This window comes from Carettochelys insculpta, chromosome 7 (genome assembly GCF_033958435.1).
Source record: "Carettochelys insculpta isolate YL-2023 chromosome 7, ASM3395843v1, whole genome shotgun sequence".
Lineage (NCBI taxonomy): Eukaryota > Metazoa > Chordata > Testudines > Carettochelyidae > Carettochelys > Carettochelys insculpta.
Genome location: NC_134143.1, coordinates 17,046,791 through 17,074,784, shown reverse-complemented (window position 1 = coordinate 17,074,784; position 27,994 = coordinate 17,046,791). Strand labels below are relative to the sequence as shown.

General features: G+C 43.0%; 1 protein-coding gene across 1 annotated transcript in view; it reads right to left on the bottom strand.

Moving 5' to 3' along the window:
* RET (ret proto-oncogene) overlaps positions 1-27,994 on the bottom strand; it is a 129,326-nt gene that overhangs the window by 24,171 nt on the left and 77,161 nt on the right. Inside the window, exons 5-12 of the mRNA XM_075000075.1 lie at positions 26,425-26,626; positions 25,005-25,204; positions 16,133-16,391; positions 12,821-12,946; positions 11,741-11,851; positions 6,217-6,330; positions 4,498-4,754; positions 1,553-1,700 (exon numbers count right to left, since the gene is read on the bottom strand). Coding sequence (XP_074856176.1) covers positions 1,553-1,700; positions 4,498-4,754; positions 6,217-6,330; positions 11,741-11,851; positions 12,821-12,946; positions 16,133-16,391; positions 25,005-25,204; positions 26,425-26,626 — 1,417 coding nt within the window. The remainder of the gene's footprint in view (positions 1-1,552; positions 1,701-4,497; positions 4,755-6,216; positions 6,331-11,740; positions 11,852-12,820; positions 12,947-16,132; positions 16,392-25,004; positions 25,205-26,424; positions 26,627-27,994) is intronic.

The window sequence follows — 27,994 nt, the reverse complement described above, 5'->3', positions numbered from 1 at the left end:
AAAAATAAGAACTCTTCAAGACTTTTATTGCTTCTCTCCTATTCTTAGAGTGCTTATCTACTGGGTATACAGAGACTACATACCATTATGAAATAGTATCAGATTCTATCACAAAACAGGGTTATATTCTCTTTGTACTTTCCACTTCTATCTTATTCTTCAGGACAATTCAGTAGCAATTACCTCCCTGTCAAAACAGCTAGGCCAGTCCTAGGTTTTGTGGGGCCTTATGTAATCTGAAGGCCTCCATCTGCCTTTTGTGACCTGTAACTCTCACTGAAATGGTGCAGATGATATAGCTAATAGGTGTGAAATGTGGCATAAACCACAGCTGACCACTTGTTCTGTCTGGGGAATATGATGATACTTGTTCTGGTCTACAGAGAATGACAACTCATTATTTCATTAGCTTGCTCTCCTTTTTAATGTGACACACGAGAGAAAGGTGAGTATGAATGGGGTTTGAAAAGAAGGACATATGGGTCAGTTTCCTTCATGTAAGGAGCTGCAATAGGGAGAGATAGACACACGGAGAAACTTCTTCACGTCAACCAGCAGTTGTCTACTAGAGGTCTTCTTCCAACTCTGTAGCCTCAGATTCTGTGCATTTAAAACTCAAGTGGACCAAACAATAGTCTTAAATCTTTAATTCTTAACTCTTATGTAAGAGTTTTTCAGATGAGGTTTTCAAAAGCACTCAGCATTGGCTTCAAATAGAAGTTTTTACATAGTTAGAGCAACACTGAGTGCTTTACAAAAATCCTACCATCCACAGGTGACTCAGGGTAGCACTCAGCAAATGCACAGCACCCCTATGCCCCCACCAAAATTTTATTTGTTTAATGGGATGGCCCACATACCCGCATCTCCCCACAAGCAGCAGTTGCCCCTGCTACCCTGTGTATACAAAGTGCTTTACAAACTGCCTAATTGCGAGTTTCTATAGCTGTGTTAGGTGGGTAATTATTTTATTACTTACCATTACACAGATCAGAAGATTTAAGGAGAGATAACAAGAATTGACCATGGCCAGCCTGGAATTAGAGCTCAGGACTGCCTGATTTCCAGCCCCCAGTTCAAAACCAGCAAGCCACACCTCCAAGGAGTAAATATATCAGATCAATTCTGACAGCCCAGGAAGTAGAAGGACAATTTAATAGGTCTGTTCTGTCTCTAAAAACACTACGCACCTCACACAAATGATCTTAAGATATTTGAAGAAGAATTGAGACAGAGTAATACAAAGAAACGTGCAGAGTTTTAAAAAGCCCTTATGATGCTTCAATCAATAACTTAAATGAGAGGCATTGCCACAGGAAGTCACATTGTCCTTGCACAGCAGAAACTAGGGCCTTTGGAAATTATTGTTTGCATCAATGCAACACTCTCTTTTCCATGGGAATATATCAGTATATAAATAGAATGCTGCAGGAAAACGCAGCCAGAACACTGGCAAGCCTGCCCCCGGATTCATATAGACAAATGCCAAATACATTTAAAGGTTATCAAATAGCTTTCAAATCATTTCAAGCCGGTTGGGGGGGAAATGTACCTTTGAGCATTTTCACTGCCACTGTGGTGTAGCCGGCTTTCCCCTTGAGTCTGAATGCTGTTGCCTTGACGACCTTTCCAAATTCTCCTTCTCCTAGCGTCTTGCCTAGAACCAGATTCTTCCGAGGGAATTCCCATTTTGGGTCTTCCTGTAGGATTAAAAAAAACCTCTATCAGATAAAATGAGATGTAAAAGAGTTGGCATATAGGACAGTAGGGGGTAGAACCTGATGGATAGCTCAAACCACAAAAGATTTGATACAGCATTACATTTCAGGGAAGATATTATGCCCAATTATCTGTTTTTTTTTCCCCTGCTGCCAGCCTGTGACTTCACTCTTTTGCAATGCCCACTACAAGCTCTCTGCCAGAATTTTAGAATTAGCTAGAAGTTTCCTCTAGATAAAAAAGGCTAGAGGTTGAGCCTATCATAATGTATGATGTTTACAGGCGTACTTGAGGTTTTTTTTGTTTGTACACCCAAAACATTGACTGAACAGAATAAATGCTCTGCTTCAAAATCAAGTATGCGTATCGGATCTTGAATTTCTGTTCAGCTTATGCAGGGGGAGGTTTTCCTTACAGAATTCATTGAAAACAACAATCCATCTGTTGTGAAATGCTATTGACAGTGACAAAATGTACAAACAGACCAAGAAATGAAAGCAAATAGAATACAAGCTACTATGAAGGCCTCAGTATCTAACATTCAAATATTTCAGATGCTGTTACAAGAGTCAGACAAGAGGACAGTGTCTCACTGCACAGGACTTTTCCAGGTGTCATCCTATTTTCACCAGGTAAAAAAATAAACAAAAATGCAAAACTGGCAGCCATCCTACACACAGTATAATCAAACAACAGAAATAGCACTGAAGGGGCTGGTAAGGTTGGAGGAGGGGTGCATTCCTAAGTAAGCAAACAAACACTAAACTAAGCTTGGAAACCCTATCACTAAATTTCACTTACAGTGTGGTGCTGCAAGTTAACAACCAAGGAAAATGCTGTACTGGAAATTAGAGTTTACTGAGCTGTCAACCTTGGTTAATGTAATTTTTGTTGGATGAATTCTCTTAGGGATTTTTTTTTTACCCATTGATTGTTTGAATTTTTGCACTATAAATTTATCTCATGGAATAAAACACTGTCAGGATGTTCACATTTCCCCCACTTAAACTAGAATCCTCCCATGTAAATTAAACTTCAGTCCTTGCACCAAAATAAGGTCCACTGATAAGTGCCATAGTTCAGCATTTACAATTCACCTGAATGCTGGAAGATACTTCTAAACTAATGACAACAATCGCACAATTTTAACAATGATAGTGCGAATAGTGCGCCTGCAGATGGGAGTAGCTAATAATGACAGTAATAGGGAACAAAAGTAATTAGCCACAGACTTTCCAGGGAAGTAGTTTACTTGAATCCAATTGTTCATTCCAGCAGAACCATTATTTAGTTCCATACCACAGGGCAGTTAGCTCCCAATCAAACTATTGCACTAGAATCAGTATCATATCAACAAATGGTATAGCATTAGCCCATGTGATTCTGATTATCAGGCTTCTGCTCCGTATTAGGTAAACAATTTACTGTGCAGCAGATGACAATTTTCATCAAGAATTTGACATCCTTCTGAAAGTTACCCCTTTCTCTCAGATGGCAAAACTCATGGGGAGTGATGTGACTTGACCAAGAAAATGCTTCAAGTGAGTAGGAGAGGCAAGAACAGAACTCAGGTCTTCTCACTGCCAGTTCTGTGCTTAAACCATTGGAAAGCGTTACCTTACATTAAAGAGAGGGCCTTCTAGCACTCAGCACTGGACTGAGACCTCGGAGACCTGAATTCTATTCATTCTGCCAATGACATGCTGGGGCACCTTAGGCAAGTAGCTTTGCCTCTGAGCTTCGGTTTTGTTGCCTGCAAAATTAGGATAATGCTACTGGCCTCCGTTGTAAAATTGCTTTAAAATCTGCAAAGAACATTTTAAAAACGCGATCTTAATTATTGTTTTCATTAAGCCTCATTATAGAGATACTGGTCAGCAAACGGCAAACACTGACATTAATCTCAGTACATTAGCCTAATGCTGTATTAAAGTCCTAGCACTGTACTGAAGTCCTTGGCAAAAGGAACAAGAATTTAGACTGTATCCAGAGCATTACACTTCTTTAGATACCAAGGCTGTGGCCACAACTTTGAAATGGCCATGCTAAAGAATACTGGCGCTGAATCGAATTGAATTCGCATGCTGCCAGCTGTGGCGCTTTGAAAGCACTGCTTTCTAATGTGCGCAGCTCAGCGCGGCTACATGGGGGTCCTTTTCAAAAGGACACCACACATTTCGAAATCCAGAGGAATAAGGGGATTTCGAAATGTGCAGGGTCCTTTCAAAAAGGACCCCCGTGTAGCCACATTGAGCCATGTACTTTCGAAAGCAGCACTTTCGAAGTGCCACAGCCAGCACCGTGCGAATGCTAATGAGACACTGAATATTGAGTTCAGTGCCTCATGAGTATTTCTTCCATTTGGCCATCAGCATGGCCATTTCAGAGTTTTGGTCAAGTGTGGCCACAGCCCAAGAGTAAAAGACAATGCCCTGGGCCTGTGCAATAAGTTACAATCTGTTTGATTACCCTGTATTCATTAGATATGTGTGAGGTTTTTATTTTCTCGCTTGAATCATAAATGGCAAACTCTTTGGGGAAAGGGCTCTTTCTTACAAAGGGTGAAATTGTAGGCTTGCCACAGTCAGTGGGGACAGAATTTCACCTTAAAGATTTGTCTAGCCCAATGCATCCTCAAATCAAAATGGGAGTTTGAGGGACGACCATAACATATTCTGTAGATAACACACACCTATCCTTAGAAAGCCCAATTTGAGGCAAAAGAAGAAAACCAAGCCAAATCAGAATGCAATTTTAAAGAGTAACAGAAAAGCTTACAGGAATTTTAAAGGTGTCAACAGGCACCTGGTTCTCCATAGAGTCCAAAGAGGGCCGACGGACATTTGTAGAAGAGTAACTGATGGGGTAAGACTGGGCTGGGCGCCGAAAGGTCATCTCTGCCGAGGCAATGGGTGGCTTTGGAGAATTCTTATGATAACGGTGGATGAAGTAAGACGACAGTAGCACAGAGATAATGAAGGAGAGTAGAACTGCTCCTGCAATCACAGTCTTGCACACGTCATCACACAGCGGTTCTGTGGGCAGAGGGGAAATTGATTACAGTCTGCTTGCTTCATTTTCAGTTTTTTCCTCATTCTATACCCACTTTCGGTAGCTAGTGACCAGAAGTGGAAAAAGTACACAAAAGTTACTTGAAAAAAAGTCCATCTGCTTTTTTTTTTTTGGGAGGGGAGGAATAGGGGGTGTACTTAAGTACAAGTCAGCAGTGCCCCTCTGGGCAAACTACTTGAGTAAAAGTACACACACAGCACATCTTTATTGTACGCAACTACCCAGAAGTGAAAGTGGCTGCATGTTTACTCAAGTAACTTTCTGGGTATTTTTGCCACCTCTGCTAGGGACCATTCACAGCATCTATTGAGATGTTTTGGTGTTACAGAAATTTAATTGAAAGTCATTTCCTAAGCTGCGCTAAAACCCTGGATCTAATTTTCAGAAAAAGGTAGAAGTGGCACAGTTGCAAATAGACCACTGTGGCTGCAGAATCCTAGGTTTTGCTCCAAACTGCGTTGATAATTGCATGCCTAAATACTTCTTAAAACTCTAACTAGATTACAAAGTACTGGCTTCATCTGAGACCTCTTGCTTCAGATTCATCCTATCATGTATTCACTTTCTGACACCACTGCAGATATCAGGAATGAATTTTCCTTGATATCCATGCCGGATCCACTTTTCCTCAGGAGCGTGTATCATCATAGAGCTGGAGGGGACAACAAGAAGCTATCTTGGATATATGTCCTTTTGCATTCAGAGGGGATGTTACAAGTATTAAGTCTCACTTTCCCCTTTTTTCTTCATGGGAAGCTCTCTCTGTTTTCAGAAAGTTGGGGGAGGAGAGGCTTTGTTGTATTTTTGTTTTCATTTCATTTTTTACTTTTTGCTTTACAATTTATTGTCCAGTCCCACAAGTCCTTCACAGGGAAGGCTCATTAGAAAAAAATCACTGGTTCCCTTGGCGCCTTCCAGTGAAAACAAGGCTAGAAGTGCAGTAAAGGAGCAATCCTAGTCACAGAAGACTGTATCAGGTAACCCCAGCACCTTCCACAGCAGGCTGAGTTATGATTTTGAAAGCTATCTAGAGGATGCAAAACTCAAGTCCCATGGAGAGTAAGCCCCTAATCATCTTTGAAAATTTCAGCCTATGAGTCCATGCTATGTTTCCATGGAAACGCAACCCCCTCTTGGGATTGTGGGGCAGCCAACCAGTTGATTGTGCAACACTGGATGGGAGGGGTGGATAGTTTGCCAAGAACACAGGGACAAGATCCATGGGGGCTCCTCAATGTCCAAATCCAGAAGCTCTCTTCTTCATGCTTCGTACATTGGCAGGCTCTGACTGTGAGCATTACCCATCAACAGGTGAATGAGTTTAGATTGTTTTCTGCGACAACAGTATTGTATACAGTAGGAAGAGTTAGTGGGGAAAAAAGAGCAAGATGATGGTAAAACCAATCAAATAATCTTCTGACTTACCCTTAATATCATCTTTCTCACAGTAACAGTTATCTCTTGGGAAGCAGTAACAAATCCCATGTCCTGACTTAATTCCATGAAGTCCTCTCTCATGACCGCCAATGATGTTTCCAGCTAGTCAAATACAGACACAAGCTCAGATTTGCACACTGTAGTTGAAAGTCTCGTTTAAGTTAAGATTCTCGTTTATAGATGTACATATGCTAGACAAAGAAGGTGTAGGACATATAAGCTACATCTACACTACAGTGATCTGTTGACAGAAGTTTCTGCTGGAAAAGATCTCTGACAAAACTTCTGTCAGAGTGCATCTGCACACAAAAGCAGATGGAAAAAGCAATCTGTTCTGTCGACAGAGTGTGGCCGGACTGCCTGGCTCTCTCTTGACAGAACGGCTGACTGGAAGCACAGCAGACAAAGCTGCCTGGGACCTGGAAGCCTTGCCTGTCAACTGAGGGCCCCCCAGAGTGTCCACATGGCTTTTCTGCCTGCATGTTCTGTTGAGAAAGACGTTCTGCCTTATGGTGGAGAGGCGAAAATCTGTCCACAAAAGAGCCGAGTTCTGTCAACAGTATATCGACAGAATGCATTTTTAGGGTGGAAACTTCCCATGTGTTGTTGACAAAACGCCTGTTCTGTTGAAAGAAACCCTCTAGTGTAGATGTAGCTGTAGAGTTTACTTTGTCGGACTACAATGGATGGACTTCTCCTTTATACAAAATGGCCTTTAAATGTTGCATGTATATCCATTATTTAATGTGGATTCCCACTCTCAGCTCATCACCTGATGTTTCTCTGCCTCCTTAGCACTCCAAAAGACCTCCTGAAAATCTCTTGTTTATTTAATTTCATTTTTCCCTCCTGCTGCTGCTCTGTGACTGTTTTGTGGCTTATATATGCAGAAGACAGCCATCTAGTGGTTAGAGCAAGGTGTTGGTGATCCACTTGGGTTCTAGTCCTAGTTCTGACAACCACTTGCTCTCACCTTGGACAAATCAGTTAACCTCACCACGCCGCAGTTTCTCCATCTTGAAATTAAGATGATTATACTTAGCACTTTCACAAAGTGTTCTGCAATACTCTGAGAGACACTATATCAGTGATGTGCAAACTAGGCTAGTGAGTGGGCCACAAGAGTAGCCCTCCTCCATCTCAGTGAGCTGCAAGATTGTCAGAAGCAAGCTGGTCTCCTGGGTAGTTTTACTAACTGCACAAGTGTACTTAGAATTTGCAGAGTGCTGACTGGACCATAGCAGTGGTTTGATTGGATGCAGATTGGATGCCTGGCTCTCATGGTGTCATGTGTAATCAATACGCACCTCACTTCATGTGCCTTTGCTTTAAGTGAATGTCACTTTTGTAATACTGCTAGGAAAAGAAAAAACTATGTGGACAAAAACCAGCAGAACGTGGCAACTTATGTATAGGCAAAGGAAAACAAAATGTCATGTTGGCCACACACAGAACCCCATTGGGCCACAGGTTGCCTACCAGTACACTATATGAAAGCACTAGAAACCTCTGTAAAATGAATGTTTTCTTATCTAGGCTAATCTTTTATTTAGCATAAGGACACACTGTATAGAATTACCCTCTGTGCAGAGCTGGACTGATCTCCAATGGGCAAAGTCCCTGAAGAATCAGGCTCTTTTGAAACTATCATATGAAAAACTGCAAAACACACATCTGCAGAGAGATGTCCATAGCAATAACTTTTTTGATCAGAGTGCCATCATATTCGTAAAATGTAATAGGATTAAACCAATTGTGTTCTACAGACGTTTAACCAGGTTCTACCAAGTCATCTAAAATCCATAGGAATTAAAATGGAGAATGAGGGATATAAACTTTTTATTAAATTTTGTAGAAGGATAAAAAATCCTCGAGAAAGATGGTAATTTATTTTTACTAAATCCTACATGGATTCTTTTTTCATAAGGGAATACAGCTGTCTCTGGCTACGTCTACACTAGCCAAAAACTTTGAAATGGCCATATACATATTCAGTGCCTCATTAGCATGTGGGCCGCCGCGGCACTTTGAAATTGATGTGGCTCGCAGCCCCGCGGCTCGTCCAGATGGGAATCCTTTTCGAAAGGACCCCGGCTACTTTGAAGTCCCCTTATTCCCATCTGCTCATAGGAATAAGGGGACTTCAAAGTAGGTGGGGTCCTTTGGAAAACGAGCCCCGTCTGGATGAGCCATGCGGCTGCGAGCCGCATCAATTTCCAAGTGCCCGGCCGCCTGCTTGCTAATGAGGCGCTGAATACGTGTTTCAGTGCTTCATTAGTAAACTTTGAAATGGCCATTTGCATGGCAATTTCGAAGTTTTTGGCTAGTGTAGACACGGCCTCTGCGATGGGGCATGGCTGGGTAAAGCAACGTGCTCCAAGACTGAGGAATAGGAAGTTTTGGCCAATGATATTAAGCCATCTTATTTGTATGGGGAGAAAAGTGTAACACGAATTCAACTTCCTTGCACAGTATATAACATCTTAGTCTTAAGCTATGTCTACACAGCAGCATTATTTCAAAATAAGATATTGCGAAAGAGATTTTTCAAAATAGCTTATTTTGAAATAATGCTATTGCACACAAAATGCATTTCAAACTAGTGCTATACTGTTCCTCGTATAATGAGGTTTACCCATTTTGAAATAAGGCAACCACTATTTGTAAATTATTTCAAAACAGCAGTTTCATTGTGTATAAGTTCACAAAAGTTATTTTGGAATAGCTGCTGTTACTGCAAAATAACTCTGCTGTGTAGACCTACCATTAGAGAAATTTCCTGAACAGTCCCTATGTGCTAAATTACGTGTGACTCAAGGAGACAATGCTAAGTCAATCCCATCAGAGTAAGTGCCTGTTCCAGAAAGCACAGGTGTATCTAAACCTGTTGCTTGGCAACCTTTTCTGACTTGGAAAGGTGAGCAATGATTAATCCCTGATCCTGCAAGCTCGGGGAGACGGTCGGAAATAATGACAGAGAAGTTCAACTGCTGTTACTCCAAAAGTTTTGGTTTGGTTTGGTTTGGTTTTGGTTGTTTGTGAGAGTGGAGGAAGTGGCTCCTAGAATAGCACAGCAAGAGAAAAAGAAACATGTCCATGCTGGATATTAATGGGTCTTCCCCCATTGGGTCAATGGAGCTTAATCTAGCAAAAGCACAGTTATTAGATAGGGAAACTCTGACAGTTCTGCAGATTGACAATGGTGCTACAGATTACATGGTGCCTCTAAGAGCTTCCTTTCATTTGATCAGCACCAGTTTTTCATTGTTGGAAGGAGGGCAGGGACATTTTTCCACCCTGCCTTCAGAGCCTACAAACAGCGACAAAGTAGCAGCCTTTACCCAATATCCCTCCCCTCAACTGAAAGACGTGGGCATGACCATCTGGTACCTCCAGAAGATCAGAAAGCCAACATTGCAGTTGAGATGGGAGCAGAGAATGCTGCATGGTCATATTACCACTGGTGACAAAGGTAAGTAAACAAGATTGAACCCCAGCACCCAGATTTTCTTTGAAGTTCAGGTTCTGTAGTATCTCATCTCACAGCTGATCTTGCAATGGTTGGTCCAGTGAAAAGCCTTCAAGGTCTCTTAGCAGGGTTCACGTGGCACAGCCAGCTGTGACCAAAAAACCCACTATTATCACTACTCTATTTCATACTATGGTAGGGCATCTTCTTTAGCACCTAAATAGGTTGTCTGTGTTTGCCAGTCACAGCAATGGACCCAGTAGTTGTAGCTTGTTTGAAAGATCCCATTGTAAGTGGCATATGAGTGCGCAGGCATGTACAATTTTGGGGATTTAAGAGCCAAGTGTCTACTCAGCAAAATGATAGATGAATCATAAAAATAAATACTGCAGCAGCTGTCTTTATATACACAATGTACTTGGCATTACAACATCCAAGATTTTATTATATGTTGTTTGCTGCTGCAGAAGAAATGCCTTCTGCTGGCAAAAGCTGAGATAATGATACTTGTTAGCACATCTGAACTCCTCCAATGCACTCATTTCTTCATCTGTAAATATATTGGCTGGGAGCACCAACCCCACGTCCAGAAGGACACAAACACAACAATGCTCAACTCATGTGTTAACAAATTGCATACATAACATCCTAAAAGCTTGTGTTACTTGCCTGTTTCTTTTGCCTAATAAGATTCCATTTCTTTCAGCCTTCTGTCAAGCAAACCATCTGACACTGCATATGTTCAACATTACAGATTTTAGTGAGGCGGCCTCTGGCCAATTATTTGCTGCTTGTAAAATGACAGCTGATTTCACTTATCACCAGTGAAGGTGTTTTCAGATTATAGTAAAATATCTCTGATCACTTTAAGCATCTCTCACTTGAAAGGTTTACGTGCAGGGCACAAACAGAATAAATTTGATTGAGGTCTTATCTATACCGTGCCTGAGATTGTATCAGCTTGGGTGTAAAACCTAATATGCACCAGTATGCTGCACTCTAACTGGCCCATATGGATCCTGCTGGTGTGTGCTAAAAGTTCCCTCCTGAAGGGCCCGCTCGGGCTAATTAGCATGTAACATTCTGGTGCACATGAAAGGCACAATCTTGCTCTGAATTAATTAAATAAGAAGTTGGCTACCAGTTCTAAAGGGCACAAGTCTGGGCCCAAAAGCTCTGAATTCACACAATTCAAACATCAGCTGTAACACTTGTGGCAGACTGCTGCCTGTAGGCTGAAGGGACCTGAGAGAAGGCAGATATTCTGGATCCTATTGGGATAGCCGAGAGAGATATTCCGGATGGTGGGCTAATGTTTTTCTGTCCCCTGAGTAAGCCAATTAGGGCGGACAGCTGGGGCCTCATTAGGAGTCAACCACAGCTGAGTCTAATCAACACCCATGGTCAGCTGAGGCCCCTGGACTTCCTATAAAAAGCTCCCCCTCCACACCTGGCCAGGCAGCAGGGGGGAAAGAATTGGAAGGTTCATGAGGGGAGAAGGTTGAAGCGGAGCAGCGCAGCGCAGCACCAAAAGGTACCACGGGGAAGTGGTCAGCAAAGTGGCTCAGAGTGAGAGAGTGAGGTCACTACATTGGGGCAGGGGCAAGAGCCCCTGCCAGCTGCCTCTTGTCCTCTTAGGGACCCTAGTCCAGAGTCCAGGGCGGCTCTGGACTCCCCCCACCCTTCCCCAGAGGGCTACCTTGCTGGAGCAGGCAAAGGCCTGAAAGGAGACCTGCTTCACCCCCATACCAGACTTGCCTATGAGAATGGCTCACTAGGCGGAGACCCTTGTGTCTGGAAAGACCTGGGCAGTTAAGGGGCCACCGTGAGTCTCTGAGGCACAACAAGCGCAGGGACCCCCAGGGGGCTGACAGGGGAAACCGTTACACACGGTAATATAGATATTTGTGTTTAATGCATGTATTGTTTTAAAAAGGACTTGGCAACAAGAAAGCAGAACCTGGACCAATACTGCCCAGCTGTTATATACAATTTAATATTTTGTATGTATAATATTTTACATTATGGTAAGATAGTCCATACTTGTGCAATCTTGGGGGCACACCGATGGATCTCTGCTCTCTATAACATCACAGGTGCCATCTGGACAAGTCTTGATGCTTGGGGTGCAGGTAGAATAATTTGCAGTGATTCCTACGAACACACAAACACACAACAGTCCAAATACCTTACAGCTTTGAAGAGAGTTTCATTGTGCTCTCTTGCTGCATGCTCACACAATGAGGACAGAGTTTTAGAAAGCTGTGAGAATTAAAAATACGCACACTTCCAGCCACAAATTCTTTACTGGCTATTTTAAAAACTAACGTGCAAGATGATGATAACTGAAAGCGAACAACAGGAATGCGTGTTTCACTACATTCTCAGTTTATCTACTTTGGGGATTTGAGTGCTTTTTGTGCACCATCAGTTTCAGTTATAATCTTACATGTTGTTTCCAACAAAGGCAGGTCAAATACTCTCAGCAAGAAGCGTGGCTTTCAGAACTGACAATCTTCTTTAAACATGTTTTTACAACCTGCGATTGCATGTAAGTGTTACAAGTAGTTGGAGAGAAACTCTGATATTGATGGAAGGACCCAAGTAAATCACCAGGTTTGCTATGGAATACTTAAGAATATCATCTGTTGTCACATAAGCAATGTGTACTAAGTGTTACAGAGCACGCATTCTCATTTGGACAATCATTTCAAACTGAGACCTCGATTCTGAGTCAGTAGCTGCTGGTCACACGTAATGGCGGGACTGTGTGGAACTTGAGCTGTTCCAAATTCAGTTCAGGATTGCGAGGGGTTACAGTGCTTCCCACAGGCCATATTCTCCTTTGCACGCCCAGTGACTGCTAATTTAGTACCTGCAGGTGCTGTGATGGGTAGGCCCCAGACACTGAGTTCATGATGAGGACTCTCCCCCATAACTCTGCTGTCCTCCATTCAACAGGTTTCATTTGTGCACTATTTATACCATCAGTTCTGGGTGCTTTAATACAGTGGGATAGCTCCTTAACTGGAGCAGATCAGCACAGTTCCTCAGGAGTCAATGGAACTGTGCCAATTCAACATCAGCTAGCAACCTGGCTAACTACGCAGCACAAGAAGGTACCTTTTCCACTTCCCTGTCGCCACTGGCATTTTCCCGTCAGCACTCCTGGACCACCGCACTCTTCGCATTCAGCACGGTGCTTATTGGTGGCACAAGATTCATGGCAGTCCTCTTCTTTCTCTAGAACTGCACGGAGCAGAAGCAAGGGTGGGTGAGGCATTGGTAGAAGTGAATATACAGGCGAGACAGCTGGGCTAACAGAAGGAGGAATTCCTCTTCTTCAGATTACAAATGAGAGAACACAGTTAACTTTGAGGACTCATCCTTCAATGTATTTACAATAAAGACCGAAGGACCCAGGGTACGTACATTCCTCCCATACAGTACCAAAGGGGAGGTGGTGGCAGCATCGCCTTTTCTCATTGCCAAGGCCACTGTCAGAGGTGAGGAGAGCACAATGGGGACGGTAGGGTAACAGCCATAGGGCCTGGGGCTCCCAGTCGCCACTGCTACCACAGCTGCAGCAGTGCCCGGAAGCTCTGGACCCTTTCAAATGGCAGAGAGAAGCCCTGGCTGTGCAGCCCAGGCACTGCAAAAGAGCTTATGGGGGAGGCTAGTTCCCAACCTGCCCCTTCTGCCCAAGGCTCCGCCCTTTTTAGGTGGGATCAGGGCTGCTGCTCCCCACCTTTCCTGGGGCCCAACATTGCTGCCCTCAGCCCTGCTAATTGTCAAGCATCGTGCTTGAAATTACAGAGGGGCAACATGGTGCACTAATGTACTTATTATTATACAAACAATGGATTCAGAATAAAGCAGCTAATGAGGGCATGACCCTTAGTATTTGGACTGGTGTGCCAGCAAACAGCAGGTGGCAACTAGGGTTCTGACTGCAACTAACACAGAGCTCTGATGGGAGGAATGGCCCTCCTGATCCTTTGTGTTTGCTTCCTCACCCTGCTCCCAAACCTGACTTCTGAGGTCAGGTTATTCTACAACCCAAAGGAACAGGGGAAATCAGCTACTGGGAGTTAACTCCTCTGTGCAGACAATTCTCTTAAAGAGCACTTACTGGGGCTTGATGAGTTGTGGCAGAGTCCTAACAAATCTTCTGCAAACCGAGGAAGTGTTATATGGTTTTACTTACACAGACCCTCCCTTTTCTGTGAAATGTATGCAGAGTCCTTTGAATTCATTCTGTGAAGTTTGAAGCTGGATGCTTGTGCTACTGTGAACCAAGTATGGTAAGGACTAGACAAAGGCTGAGTAAAATAACTAAGCCAACAAAGATGGATACAACAGAAATGATTTGTGGTGGCAATCAAGCCCATTTGAATTCACACTGACATCTTTGTGCGGCAGAGTCGTAAGTTACATATTTTGAGGCTCTCATAAAGACGTAAAAATTAAATAAGTGGAAAATACAGAAAAAAAAAATGGAATAGAAACTTAACCCTAATATAGACCACATGCTGCCTATGCCTTCTGTTTCTGTGGTGTTCCCTTGCCCGTTCTAAGCAACATGACTATGATTACAGTACAAATAACCAAATTAGAAAGCACTTAGCATAATTTCACTGCCCTTACTGCAGATTTTCCAACATTTTGTTGTTTTAAACTTCAGTCCAGGAGACTGACGGACTACAGTGGCTGTTGCTACATATGCACTGCAGTGAATATTGAATACAATAAACTCTTCCACATCTGGCAGTCTACTATTATCCAGAACTTTCAAATGACCAGAATTTTAACTATAGGTAAATTTTATTTTTGTTTTCCATAAGTACAGTACAGTGAAAGTAAATACAAATACATTCAGTATAAGTTTACAGCATACAATACTATTGTTGTTTCTAAATAAAGTACTCTGCATACATTTTTGTTTGTTTCTTAATATCTATTCTTGTTTTTCTTTAGTGTTATGCCTTGCTAGGCGTACTTCTCTATTATCCAGAATAACCTTCTAGTCCCTGGGCTGCTGGATATGAAAGAAAGAGTTTACTGTATGAGGCAGCTGAACAGCTACTTTACTGTCCCTTGCTAGAGCATGTGTTCAGCACAAGCCTAAATCTTCATAACTCATGTTCTGCATGAGCAGTTAGAGGAGGAACAAGGAGAAAAATGCACGTGACAAGAAAGTGCCTTGAGATGACAAAACTGGAGAGGGCTCTATGTAGATGAAATACACTGTATGGACACACACAAAAAGTGGCTTCTTACAGAGCTAATCACAGTTTATAACAAAGAATTGCATTTGATAAACTTCTTTTATACTAAACACAATATTGATCCTCACATATCGTCTAGAAATGCTATTTAAAAAAGAGTCTAAAACTAATCCCACTGATCAGATCCCAAAGTTTGGGTGTCTGCTTCTGAACGCAGCAGTTCAGGCTCATTTCTGTTGTTAATTTCACCAGTGGCTGAAGTGTTTTAACACTGGGCTTGTCTGAAAACTAACACTGAACGAGACAAAACCAGCTATAACAAGTTGTGACGCTCTGTTCTGGAAGCCCCAAACTCTAACCTGTTGTGTTACCTCTGCCTCAGCAAGACAGAGCTTTGCTGGTGCTACAACTGCATGACAGCTCCCTTGCCACACCAGTAAACTCCTTGTACTCTGCCAGTCTAAACCTTCTCTTGCTGGTAACAAGCAATGACCCTCAAGTCCCAAATTCCAGCATCCAGTTGCTGTTACTGGGCACCCACAAAAATTACCCAGTATTCTATCTCCAAAGAGACAGAACACACCAGCCTCTCAGGTCACCTGCAGATGCGCAGCTTTACTGTAGTATGGTTTATAAGACAAGTAAATATAAGTGTTTAGTTTTCATGATTCTAAGCAAAAGAAACAAAGACAAGTCTGATAATAAACCAAACACAAAGCACACGCTCTTTCTATGACCAAAACTTTATAAAACTACATAGTTTTGGCTAAGCAGCTTCATTTATGTTGAGCTATCAGCATCCCCAGTTCCTTGGGTCCACCATGCAGAGAACCAGAGGAGTACTTGCTCCTTCCCCAGTGATGGATACCAAAAGTAGCTTTTTGCTCCTCTTTATGTTTTCTAAAACTCATTGTTTTGTCCCAAAGTCAGGACAACCTTCAACTATTCTTGCCATCCTTTGTCTTCCCTGTTCTTCTGTTGACTTGTATGTCATTGGGGCTTTCATTGTGTTGGTTCCATCATCCTTAATTAAACATTAGAGATAGACAGATGGCCACCTTCCCTCTTGTCTAGAAGAAAACCTGTTTCTTCCCATGTTTGGTCACAGGCTTCAAAGCATCATATTAGTGGGCATCCATAATGCCTCATACCGTGTTAATAAAGTCTTTTCATGATGCCCCCCCCCCCCCGAATCACAGGTACTTACTTGTTCCTTCCAGTGTAATTGTGAGCTGGGTTCTGGCATGCTTCTTACTCTGCTTCTCTAAGGCCACAACAACATATTGTATTTCTTTGCATTCAGGTCTGCGTAGCACAGAGGAGTCATTCACATAGAGGCTTCCATACTTGTCCTCCCGGCCCTGAAGTATCCCTACAGCATAGCAGCTGGCATTGGGGGACAGCAGCTTATAGGTGATGTTTACTCCACAGAACTTCATGCAGTTTTCAATGCAGATTTTACCTACCTAGGCTCAAACGACAACATAGACATCACAAAACAAGAACAGAGTGATGCAACTAACAACATGCTGTGCTCCCCACAACTCTCGTTTGGTGATTAAAGTTGTTAAACACCATTTGGCATGCAACATTCTACATCTCTCTGTCTGCTGTTCTTAAATGACCTCTATTTCAATAGCATCTGAGCACCTCAAGTTAAGTAGGAAAGTAGTAGTATCCCAGCTTTACAGACATGAAACTCAGACACTTGCTGACCTTTCCAAGGTCACACGGAATGAATGTCCTTGGCTGAGCAGGGATTTGACCTGAATCTCGAACTAGTGCACCATCCTCCAGACCATTATTCTTCATCTTACCCTGCTCCATGCAATCAAAATATGTTTGTTTCAAAAGACCCTCTACAAGGATTTCACTAGAAAATATGGGGATATTTTTATAATGACTCTATAATAGAATCATAGGACCCTGGAACTGGAAGGGACTTTGAGAGGTCATCAAATCCAGTCCCCGGCCCTCAAGGCAGGAGCAAGCACCAGCTGTATCATCTGTTAAGTATTTATATAACCTGTTCTTAAATATCTCCAATTAATCTATTCACACGTAGAAGCATAAATGCCACCAGTTTCATCTACACACAACTCCCGCTGATAACAATATAGCTTATGAGTGGAAAACAGTGGCAGCCTCAGGCCCCAGAATGTATTTCTCTTTTTGAGAAGCAAGAAAACCAAGTAAATCCAATCAAAGCAGGCACATTAATTCTATGGATGAACAGAAGCATGCCACATGCACTGGACTTTCTGCACTGGAACCTGCTCTCAGTTTTGCTGATGAAGTCAAAGGACACACCTAACAGTGAACAAGAGGAGAATCAGGACCCTCTCTCTGTCAGAAGCAAGACATGGAAACTAGACTAGATTGATGTTTTTCTAATCTTGAAATGTGAAAAGTTTTCCCCCTCTGCCACCCCCTTACTCTGTGTGTGCGTGTGCATGTGTGTGTGCATGTGCATGCACGCACATGGGTATATGCACAAGTTATAGAGCTGGTAAAAATACGTTTCAGGTTCCAAAATTCTCCAATTTTTTATTTTCTGAACTTTGAAATAAACAAACAACCCCCCTCAAACAAAACTGTTTCTAAAACTATCACAAATTTCTCCTCACCCCTCTCTTTATTGTTCAGTCCTAATGGAAACTGCATGGAGACTATTTTTCATCATTTTACTAAATTGTGATGATTTATGGATGATCTGAGAACTGAAAATATGGCACGATGTTCATACACACACATACTAAAAATGAAGCAGAATCAGCATAATTATTATATTTTCCAGATGACGTAGCTTTGGTTAAAATATTGCCATGTGGCCAAAAAGCAATTTTTTAGTCCTTTTCTATTGGACTTTTTAGAAGGGAGAAAAATAAATCAGCACTTGCAATCAGAGCTCCCAGAAGATACAATGAAGTTGCTCTTTGAAAGACAAACTTGAAAGCATCTCTGCAGCGTATACGAGCGAATAGGTATATGTGAAAACCCAACACTCATGAGGTGACTGGGTAATTAGGTTCAGCGTGCACAAAATGGAGATCCTCTGAAACAGGCCTGTGTAGTCCACTAGATAGAGCAATTGGAAGCAAAAGATCTGGATTATTCTCAACTCTAAATTAACTCGCTGCATGACTAGAATCAAGTAATTTCATTGTTGTTTGCCCACCCTCCTTTGATCTGCCTATTTAGTTTGCAAGCTTTTTGTCTCATGGGCTGTGTTTGTAAAGCTGCCTTAGAACAATGAAGTTCTGATCTCGGTGGGCATTTCTCAAAACAACTATAAATCAAATAATAAATACTGTAATAATAATTAAGTTAAGGAAGATCTAAAAAGCCACATTTTCTACCACTCAGGAGAAAGCTTCTAATGGAAATAAGTTATCTGACCTCAAACCAAAATATTCATGGACAGGCATTTGTTTTTAATTCTAAGAAAACTCAAAAGTTTCAGAAACTTGTATAACCTCAAGCTACTTTCTCAAGAGTTTGAAACTTCAAATCAGAGGAAAACATTTTTATTTAACAAAACACAATTCAGTAATTAGCCCAAAACTGAAGAGATGACATTCTTAACGACAGAAGACTGAAACTTAATGGAAAGCAAGTATACAAGCATTATTCCAATGTTCTAAATATTCACAGCTTAGATATGAGTGGCATAATATTAGTGGTCAGATATTTCTGGCCAACAGAAGCATCTGAAAGTCTTTAAATAGAGGTACGTTATTCCATTTTCTGGTGGCAGTTAAGCATTGTGTTTTTAAAATGAAAAACGGGGAGAGTTATTGAGTTTTTGCTTTGAGCAGTATATACACAGGAGAACACTACATTCTGGAACTATTTATCGAAGCAGCACAGGAATTTAAACTCCTATATTCTGTCCAATTCATAGAGTGCTCGATCTAAAACCCATCCAAGTCTTTCCATTGATTTCAAAGAGATTGGAATCAGGTCCAATGCAACATTTGCTTTGTTTATAGGGAGAACGGCAATTGGAGATTTGTGGCAGGTCAAACTCTTCAGGTGTTTGAAAGTTTATGCCAATTGTGCCTCAAGCAGACAGACTGATGCTATTCTAGTTTTTTTTAAATAAATAAATAAATCTAAATAAGTCAATTTCCTGGGGCAAAACTTTATCCCGAGGTTCAGATTACAGAGAAAGCCCTGGCAGTTCTAGGAGTATTCAGAAGGTGCAATTGTACTGCTCTCACATCTTTATTTCCATGCACGTCCCTGGCTGATCACTTAGAGCCACGTGTTTCTTTTGGCAGAAGAATGCACGGAGAGGAATAAGACATTTCAAACGCTAGGCTGCTGCGGGCCACCTCCTCTACCCAGCGCCGTGAAAGTGATAAGCACACGGGCAAAGGGTGGGGGTTAAAAGAGTTAAGGCTGTGATTGCTCTTAAATCTCTGGCAGGACAGCAGGTCCCACCAGCCCCCTTCAGGGACCAGTCTCACAGTGATGACTACACAGCAGATGCCTGGTTGTACTGGCACTGCCTCAGCTCTGTAATCCCTGCCACCGCAGTTCCAAAGTGCAACAGGGGAAAATTAAAACCACCGCAAGCTGCATTAACCACAGTTCTTACAAGGAGGAGGGGATTCTGGGTGTTCCCCATCTACTAGTCATTCTCACCCTCTCCACACAGCCTGTTGGCCACAGAGATTTCCTGTGAAGGGAATGGAAAAGGCTGTGCAACTCATGAGGGGATGGTGAAGCATCCGTCACAGCCAAGTTTCTTTCCATGTATCCCCACAGCAGCTTTGCTCTCCGTTGTACCATGCAGAAGGGAAGCAACAGAGAGGCCCCTGAGGTACTTTGTGAAAGAAAAAAAAAAGCTGCTGCCCCAAGATTACACCACTATAAAATATTAGTCTAATGGAAATATTGGTGACCATAAACACACTCCATGTAGCCTCACTGGAGTTAGGCAGAAACAGACAGCACTTCCTGCTGACTAAGGGGAATGCTGCTACCGACTCAGAAAGTCCTGAATCAGCAGTAATGTGACCAAATGTCAGAGAAGGACTCAGGCAAGGAGCAGGATGGGTATTAAAAGAGAGCCATAAATTAACACATGAATAACTTGGCTTTCAGATAGGACGGGGCAGGGAGAAATTAATCCAGAGAGATACAAAACAGGTCATCTGAGGAATGTTTGGGGAATGGATTATGGTGTTCCCCGCCACTGAATTTCAGTTGGATTTGAGGATTCCACTCCCATAGGCTCCTTTGAAAATCTCAGTCTGTAGTTTTCATCATTGGTCTGAGTAAATGTGGACAGGGCTCTAAGTCCTTTGAAGAGTAAAATGTGGTGCGCAAATTCTGTCAGACCACATTCCTGTTTCTCCTTTCATTTGGCTGCTCAAATGGACAAATGGCCTCAGTCTGAAGGTTAACATGCTTTCGTGTTTTCCTTAGAGTGGAAGTTCAGCTTTTATATTCATTTGGCTCTGTACTTTTCCTCACCTCTCAGGCTAATTATAGTTAGTTATACATAATGCTTCAATGACGTGGACCATTCACTAGGACTGAAATTACTAGCATCAGCATGGGCTGACTTTAGACCACACTGGACCTTCAAGTCCACCTCCCAGAAGTGACAGAATACCTCACTGACAGAATACTAATCCCATTCTGGCCTTGATGGTCCCTCCTCACCCACACCCCCTCTGCTACCACTGGCACCAATGAAACCTCATAACAATCTCTTTGGAAAAGAGCATTCAGAAAGACACAGCTCCCACAGACACAGAGCTCTTCATCTCAGAAACATTTCCCTCTTACTACTGCCATCCAGTGAAACTAGGCTGCTACATGTCTGAAAATGAAGCTTTTCAGATTAGAAATGGTATTCCACATGCAGCGTTCAATGGCCCCAACAAAATGAAAAGCCTGCAGCTTTCACACATTGCCTTTCTGTGCTTATCTCCTATTTATTAGGCTTGGGAAACAGTGAGTTTTATCAGTGATAAGCCAAAGCTAGAAACACAGAAAACACCACCTATGGGTTCATCTACACTAGAGGCATCTGTCTACAGAAGCTACTGTCAGAAGAGCTGTTCCAACAAAACTTCTGTTGACAGATCCCATCTACATATAAAAGTGGATCGATCTTTTGATCCACTCTGTCGACAAAAAGGCCCCCCAGAGTTTCTATGCAGCTTTTTTTGTCAATAGCGTCTTTCAACATAACACATTTTCAAATTCGGCACATTAACACATGGTTTAAATCGTGATGGGAACTTTCTGAGTCACTATAGGGGCTTGTCTGCATACTTGGCTCAATCTCATTCTTGACCTTCCCCCCACCCCTCCACTCTCTGATTTGCTCACCTTGATTATCTTTTTCTGATTTGTCCTCCTTGCTTACTGTTTTTGGTTCTCTGTGTCTTAAATATTGAGTCTGTTCTGGTCTGGCTATGGTCTGAAGAAGTGGGTCTGTCCCACGAAAGCTCACCTAATAAACTATTTGGCTAGTCTTTAAAGTGCTACTTGACTGCTTTTTGTTTTGATAGTGTATAGACTAGCATGGCTTACTCTGTTACTATTTTGCATGTAGATGCTCTGCGAGTTTTGTCTACAAAACCTTCTAGTGCAGACATAGGCTATATATGGGTTGAGGGGTAGTTTGAACCAATATTCAGATGCATATGTGGCTCAGGTTCACACATAGCCATTCAGGGCCGGACTGGGAACACATTCACATGACTAAGCAGTTACTCCCCTGAATAGCCCCACTGGTTTCAACAGATCTGCCACTACCTGCACAGCTCTAAGAGCAAGAGGCTCACAAGCTGGCAGCACAAAAGCTAAACAACACTAAAAAGGTCATGCTTCTTCACAAAGCACACCTGATGACCAACAGCATTTGCAGCCTAATTCCTCATGGAGCAGAGTCTGCTGATCTAGATGGGAAAACCCCAAGCTCCAAACCAAAAGGCACAATCACTGCAAATAAAGCCAACCGCCACAATCAGCACCTTTGTTGGTACCCTTTGTACAGAGCCCAGTGACTGGACAGGCCTGGAATTGTACCCTCTGCTTGTTAGCAATGGTCACTGCAGTCTCTGGCTGGTGGTCATTGACTGGGAAACTGGCATTATCATCATCAGCAGGGCCGACAGCCACCGTGGGTCCCAGCGCATAGTGTGTGTGTACAGGAGCCGGGGGGTGAGGGGGTGCAGCTCCATGCCTTGGAAGGGGTGGGACCAAAGGTGAAAGGGGAGGGGCCAAGGGCCGTCAGCCCCTTTAGCACCGCCCAGACTGCAGTGCTGGGTACCACCCAGCTGCAGTGCAGCACTGCAGTGGCACTTCAAACGGGCCCAGAGCTCTGGCTGCTGCTGCTGCTGATTGAGCAGTGGTGGTGGCCAGAGCTCCAGGCCTCTGGGCATCTGCCCCCTTCACCCCCCTGCTTCTGTGAGCCTAACTGTTATCTACATGGCACCTCAAAGGCTGCAACATCCAGCAGCCCATTCCACAAGCATTAAATTCACACCAAAATTAAAGGTAAAGCCAGATAATATACCTCACTTTCCCATTCTATTCTTCCCCTTGATTAACCAGAGGCTTCCATACAAGTAAGGCATCTGATTATTAAGTTTCATTCCCAACAAAAAAACACCAGGTCAACACGACCCAGGATTTCTGACATCTCTATTTGTTATAAGGTTTTAGAACGTGGAAACATTTAATCTTTCCAAAACATTCAATATAATGAGCTAGTTTAGCATTAATGTGCATGTTCCAAAGGAATTTCATTGCAATTTGCCACTGATTAATGTCAGTATGTTGGAAATGTTACTGGAAGGCATCATTAATGGTGATGATGGTGATTAAGCCAAAATGTGGGTTAAATTAGGAAGCACATTAATTACTGACTAGCCATCACCTAGGGGAAATCCACTAATATATTGCAGAAGGTATTATGAGTATCATTCTTGCTTGATTTTTTTTTACCTTTTTCCATTGTCATTCTTTCCTACAATGCACTCTAAACAGTGTCCAGTGAACAGCCCAGGGAAGTATTTATTTGGGCTATTTATCTGAACATGGAGCCTTAACAGAAGCAGAATTGCCACATAATAATCTGCAATAATAAGCGGTGCTCACAGACACCATGAGCCCCAGGATGGGGCTGGGGGCGGGGGGGGTGCAGCTCTGCAACCTGGAAGGGGAGGAGAGGGAAAGAACAGAATGGGCGGGGTCAAGAGCGGTCAGCTCTCAGCACTGCCTGAACCGTGGCACTGCCCACCTCGCTCCTTCATAGCTGTATGCAGCTAGAACATCTCTGCCACAGCACTTCAAAGGAACCTGGAGTTCCAGGCCTCTTTGAAATGCTGGGTCCAGGGGAAATTCCCCCTTTCGCCCACCCCCTCATTGACGGGTCTGGTAAAAATGTCCTGAACACCCACATGTAACAATTTTATGAACGCTGCATGTGATGTTCCTGCACTGATGCAGCTTAACAGGGAACTAAGGGAACAACAAAATGGCCTCTTGGATGAAAACGTATAGGCATAATTGAGAAAGACAAACACTTCAAGCACCTTCTCTCCTGCTGTAAATTTTGTTTTGCTACAGGTAGGAGCTGCCAGCTTGAAGGGTTATGAACAGTTTTAAAGTCCACTGATTCCTGTGAAGGGGGGTGAGTTGCAAGGGGGGTTGTTCCCCCCTTGCAGAGTGAACTCTGACAGGCTAGGAAAGAGAGCAGCTCTGTGGACGAGAGTCTGTAGGAAGCAGTGCACCTAGAATGCCTAGAGGAAGGCAGCTAAACACTGTTTAGCCCCCACGTGCACTGAGAGGTGTTCAGACATTTTCTCTTACATACTCTTTGTCTAAATACAAAATTCTCAGTCTGAAGCTGTTTGGTCACTTGTTACTATTTTCATTGCTCTGGAGGATATGAGCTTAAGTTAGCCCTGCTAAGTAATCATGATTAACACCTGGGACCACACACGCGCACCCCCGCATGTGAGAACTACAGGATCCCACCATGAGACAGAGGCTGAGACCTGGAATGCTGGGGCCATGGGAGGTGGAGGGGAGGGCACAAGACTAGGGAGCATCAGAGGTACATTTTACCTAGTAACTGTTACAGCATCATATTTAGTTTACACATTACAATACATCACTTCTATTCAATGGGCAACAAGGCTTTCATTGGAACAATGTGCATATTGGAAAATCATGTCCTCCTATGACATGACTTCTCAAGCCTCCCCTATGCCTAGTGCTAGGCCCATTCACCATGGACAGGTGCTTGGTCTGTCAGCTAGAAATTCCATCATTTCATAGCTAACCAGGCCAGGAGAAGCCCACCCTAGCAGAGGCAGCAATGGCCACCTGGCAGGCAGACTCCATCTTGACGCTTCCATGGAAACAAGGAGGAGTGCTGACACTATCTATGTCGGACTTTTGGAAGGGACAGATGAAGTGAGGATGAAGCCAAATGAGGAAAAAGCCAAGCTTGGGAGCATTTTTTTAAGACAGGGCACATTTCACTTCCAACTCTCAGATGGGATGATGATTTCAGAATACAAACAGCTAAAAATTCGTTACTTCCATATTACCTAGTGCTGGTTTCTAAAGCCATACAGATTGGATGTTAGCAAACACCAGAAACTCTTCTATGCAGTGATCACTTATAAGTGACAGTGACCCAGAGGGTCACAAGGCTTTGTGAGTTAGTTCTTAAACTCTTCGGGGCAAGGACTGCCTTTTACTATGTGTTTGTATAGTATCTCCCAAAAATAGAGCTTGGGAATTCACACACAAGGGTAAGTATCTCTTTATCTCTGTTTTACACATGCAGGAAATGCGGTACAAACAAGTGAAATGACTTGCAGGCCAGGAGCAGAATTAATAGGACAACCTACATTTCCTAAATCCCAGTTCAGGGATCTATCCACTCAATTACACTGTCCCAGAGTCAGAACAGATTTGCAATGTCATCTGGTATTCCTGTACAATCCTGGAGGATACATCACCCTCCTGGATGCATCACTTTTAAAAGGCTTATCTTCAACAATGCCAAAATCAAAAGCAATTAAGATAGTCCTTACTTGTGCAAAACGTTCAGCGTTTCTGTTCACTGTGAATTGGTAAGTCACATTAGGGAACTGAATGCTCACAGGAAGAATAGAGACATTGAAGTGGAGCATCACAGATCTTTCAGGGCCAGGAAACTCTGTGTCATTCACCAGAACATCCAACTGAAAGGAACGGTTCTCTGTGACTGAAATATTTTTATTCAGCATCAGTCCTGCAAAAGAGAAGATTGGATTTTCATACGGGGACATTCATTTTTAGGCAGCAGAAAATCCCAAACTATAAATATCAAACCTATTCTTCAATCACAGGCTCCTGGTAGGCTACTGGGTATTGAGGGGGTTGAGTTAAAAGTAGACATAGAGAGACTCTCCCATTCTATACAATGAAAAGCATCTAAAAAGTATGTCACAACTAGAGCTGGTTGGGAATTTTTTGCTGAAACAGTGCTTCGTAGGAAAATGTGGATTCATCCCAGGAGAGTTTCACATGTCTTCTGGTCAAAATGAGAGACCCCTGCCACAGAACAACCGATGGGCTAGGGCTTAGAGCTCCAACCTGAGACATGGCGATGCAGCTACACAGCAAAAAAAAAAACAAAAAAAAAACCACACAGCAGCAATGACTTGCTGAGCCCCGGTCAATGGGCTCCTTTGAAATGCCATGGAGCACTGTGCCCCCGCCACTGTGGAGCATGGGGGGGGAGAGGGGGAAGGGCCAACTGCCCTAAGCCACACCCCTTCTGCCTTTGGTCTCACCTTTTCTGATGGGCAAGGAGCAGGACCCCCACTCGCACTTCACCCCTGGGCCTGTGGTGCCTGTCAGCACCACTGTGTAGGCCTTCAGGCTGAGGCAAGAAGTTGGGCTCTGAGTTTCTGCAACCTTGCTGGGTGAGTGCAACTATGCTTGAGGCTGAGCCAGAACATATACACTGATATTTTTAGCCCAGCAGCGTGAACCCAAGTTTGCTATTGTGGGTTTTCTTTTGTTCCCCCCCCCGTAGATGTATATTCAGTGACCCAGGTGCATGCCTCACCCATCCACCTGTTGGCTAAACTGATTTTCCACGCAATTTCTCCAAGTGTCCGTGCTTCTTTCCAAGGTGAAACTGGAAAATTTTAAATATCTCTAAAACGTGTGAGGTTGAGGTAAAATGTCTGCCATCACGCTGTAGCCATGAGCTTACAGCTACGTTTTGGACTGCAATCCAATCAGAATCCCTTTCTACACTAGTCAACATCCAACTGTCACATACCTATGCAGTTATTGTTATAGAGGAAAGGACATAGTATTACAGTCCCAAATTTCTGTTCTGACACAGGGATTTTATTCCATCTGCCTCGTATTTTTCAAGTGCACAGAAAAGTCAAATTACAATATCAGTCAATGATAAGCAAAGCCATTTAACTCCTTGTTAGAAGGAAGAGACCTTACTGTATTCATGCAGCGTTCCCCTCACTTGACTGCCATTGGGGCTGAAATAGATCTCGTGGAAGATGTGATTCACCCAAAAAGTCTCACTAATCCATGGATCTGTTGTGCTGATGGTGCCTGTGTACTTCTTTCTGCTGCTTTCAATGGGGAAAATAGGCGTGGTGTCTGCATCACACACAGTCAGTGTGGCAAGGACAGTTCCCTGGAGGAAAATCATAGAAAAATAGGGAGAAAAATTAATGACTGCCACACTAGAATGTTTTCTCCCCCGATTCATTTTCTTGTTTACTGTCTGGACAAGAAACTTAGAGACCAAAGTCCTGTCCATATAAAGCTCCCTGATACTCTATAAAAAATCTACTTCCATTCCAAGTCTTTGTAGGTCTTTGACAGAAAAAGCAAAGGTTGAGCATACTTCTTCTTACTACCTATTTGGAGATAGAGGAGCACTGTAACAGCATTTCATGAGGTCAGTAAGTTACAAAATTACTGTAGCAACAGTCAGATTTGAGACCTGTGTAAGGACAGAATATTAGACTCCAGTGATCTCCAACTTGCAGTACCACTGATTCCAGACACTTTGTGGACAGGATGATCTTTGGCACATTTTGCAACCAGGGTGTATCACTGAAGAAAGAGGAGGTGATGCACAGAATTACAAGCTAAGTAAATTATTTTATATTATATATAAAGAACCCCATGCGTGGTGAAACTTCACAAGATATTTCTGGTGTGTCACCATCAGCTCGGGTCAGAAAAGTGAGGAGAGGCAGAGGGTTTACTCAGGGAGCCAGTTAGCGGTCCTCATGTTCTGGCTGGCTCTGCACCAGCCCCCAACCTCATGAAATTTAAAATAGCTTGAAATCTCAGGTGACCAGATGTGGCTATAGCAATGGCAAGGAGGACTGGAACACACAAGAGGATGGGATGCAAAACCTACACTCCTTGGCTGTGTCTACACTACCTCCCGATTTCGAAGGGAACATGGTAAGCAGGGTGCTGGGAGTTTATTAATGAAGTGCTGCAGTGCAGCTCCAGCACTTCATTAAGCAAATTTCCCCCTGTGGCAACTTCGAAGTTTTAAACTTCGAAGTGCCAGCTCGCATCTAGTCATGGCTCACCCGCCGGTACTTCGAAGTCCCTTTACTCCTCAAGAGAGCCTCGGCTAGATGCTTAATGAAGTGCTGCAGATACAGCGCAACACTTCATTAATAAACTCCCAACACCCTGCTTACCATCCTCCCTTCAAGTAGGGAGGTAGTGTAGACAAGCCCCTTGAGACTTACAGATCATTCTCTATTCCATGCTGTTTCTGGGGGGAGGGTAGTTTAAAATTCTTAATCCCTAATTTATAGACAATAGCCAGGGGAGCTGAAAGATTTTTCTCCCTTTGCTCCTGAGAGAAACTAAGTGGCTGTGATCAAACATCACATTGAACTTTTGGAGGTGGTAAGTTACAGGACTTCATACCAGGTTTTCAATCATCAAAATAAAAAAAAAAAAATCCTCGGTATTCTTGTGAGGCAGAGGAGCAACAAATCCACATTTAATAGTCAGGGAAGAAGAAATG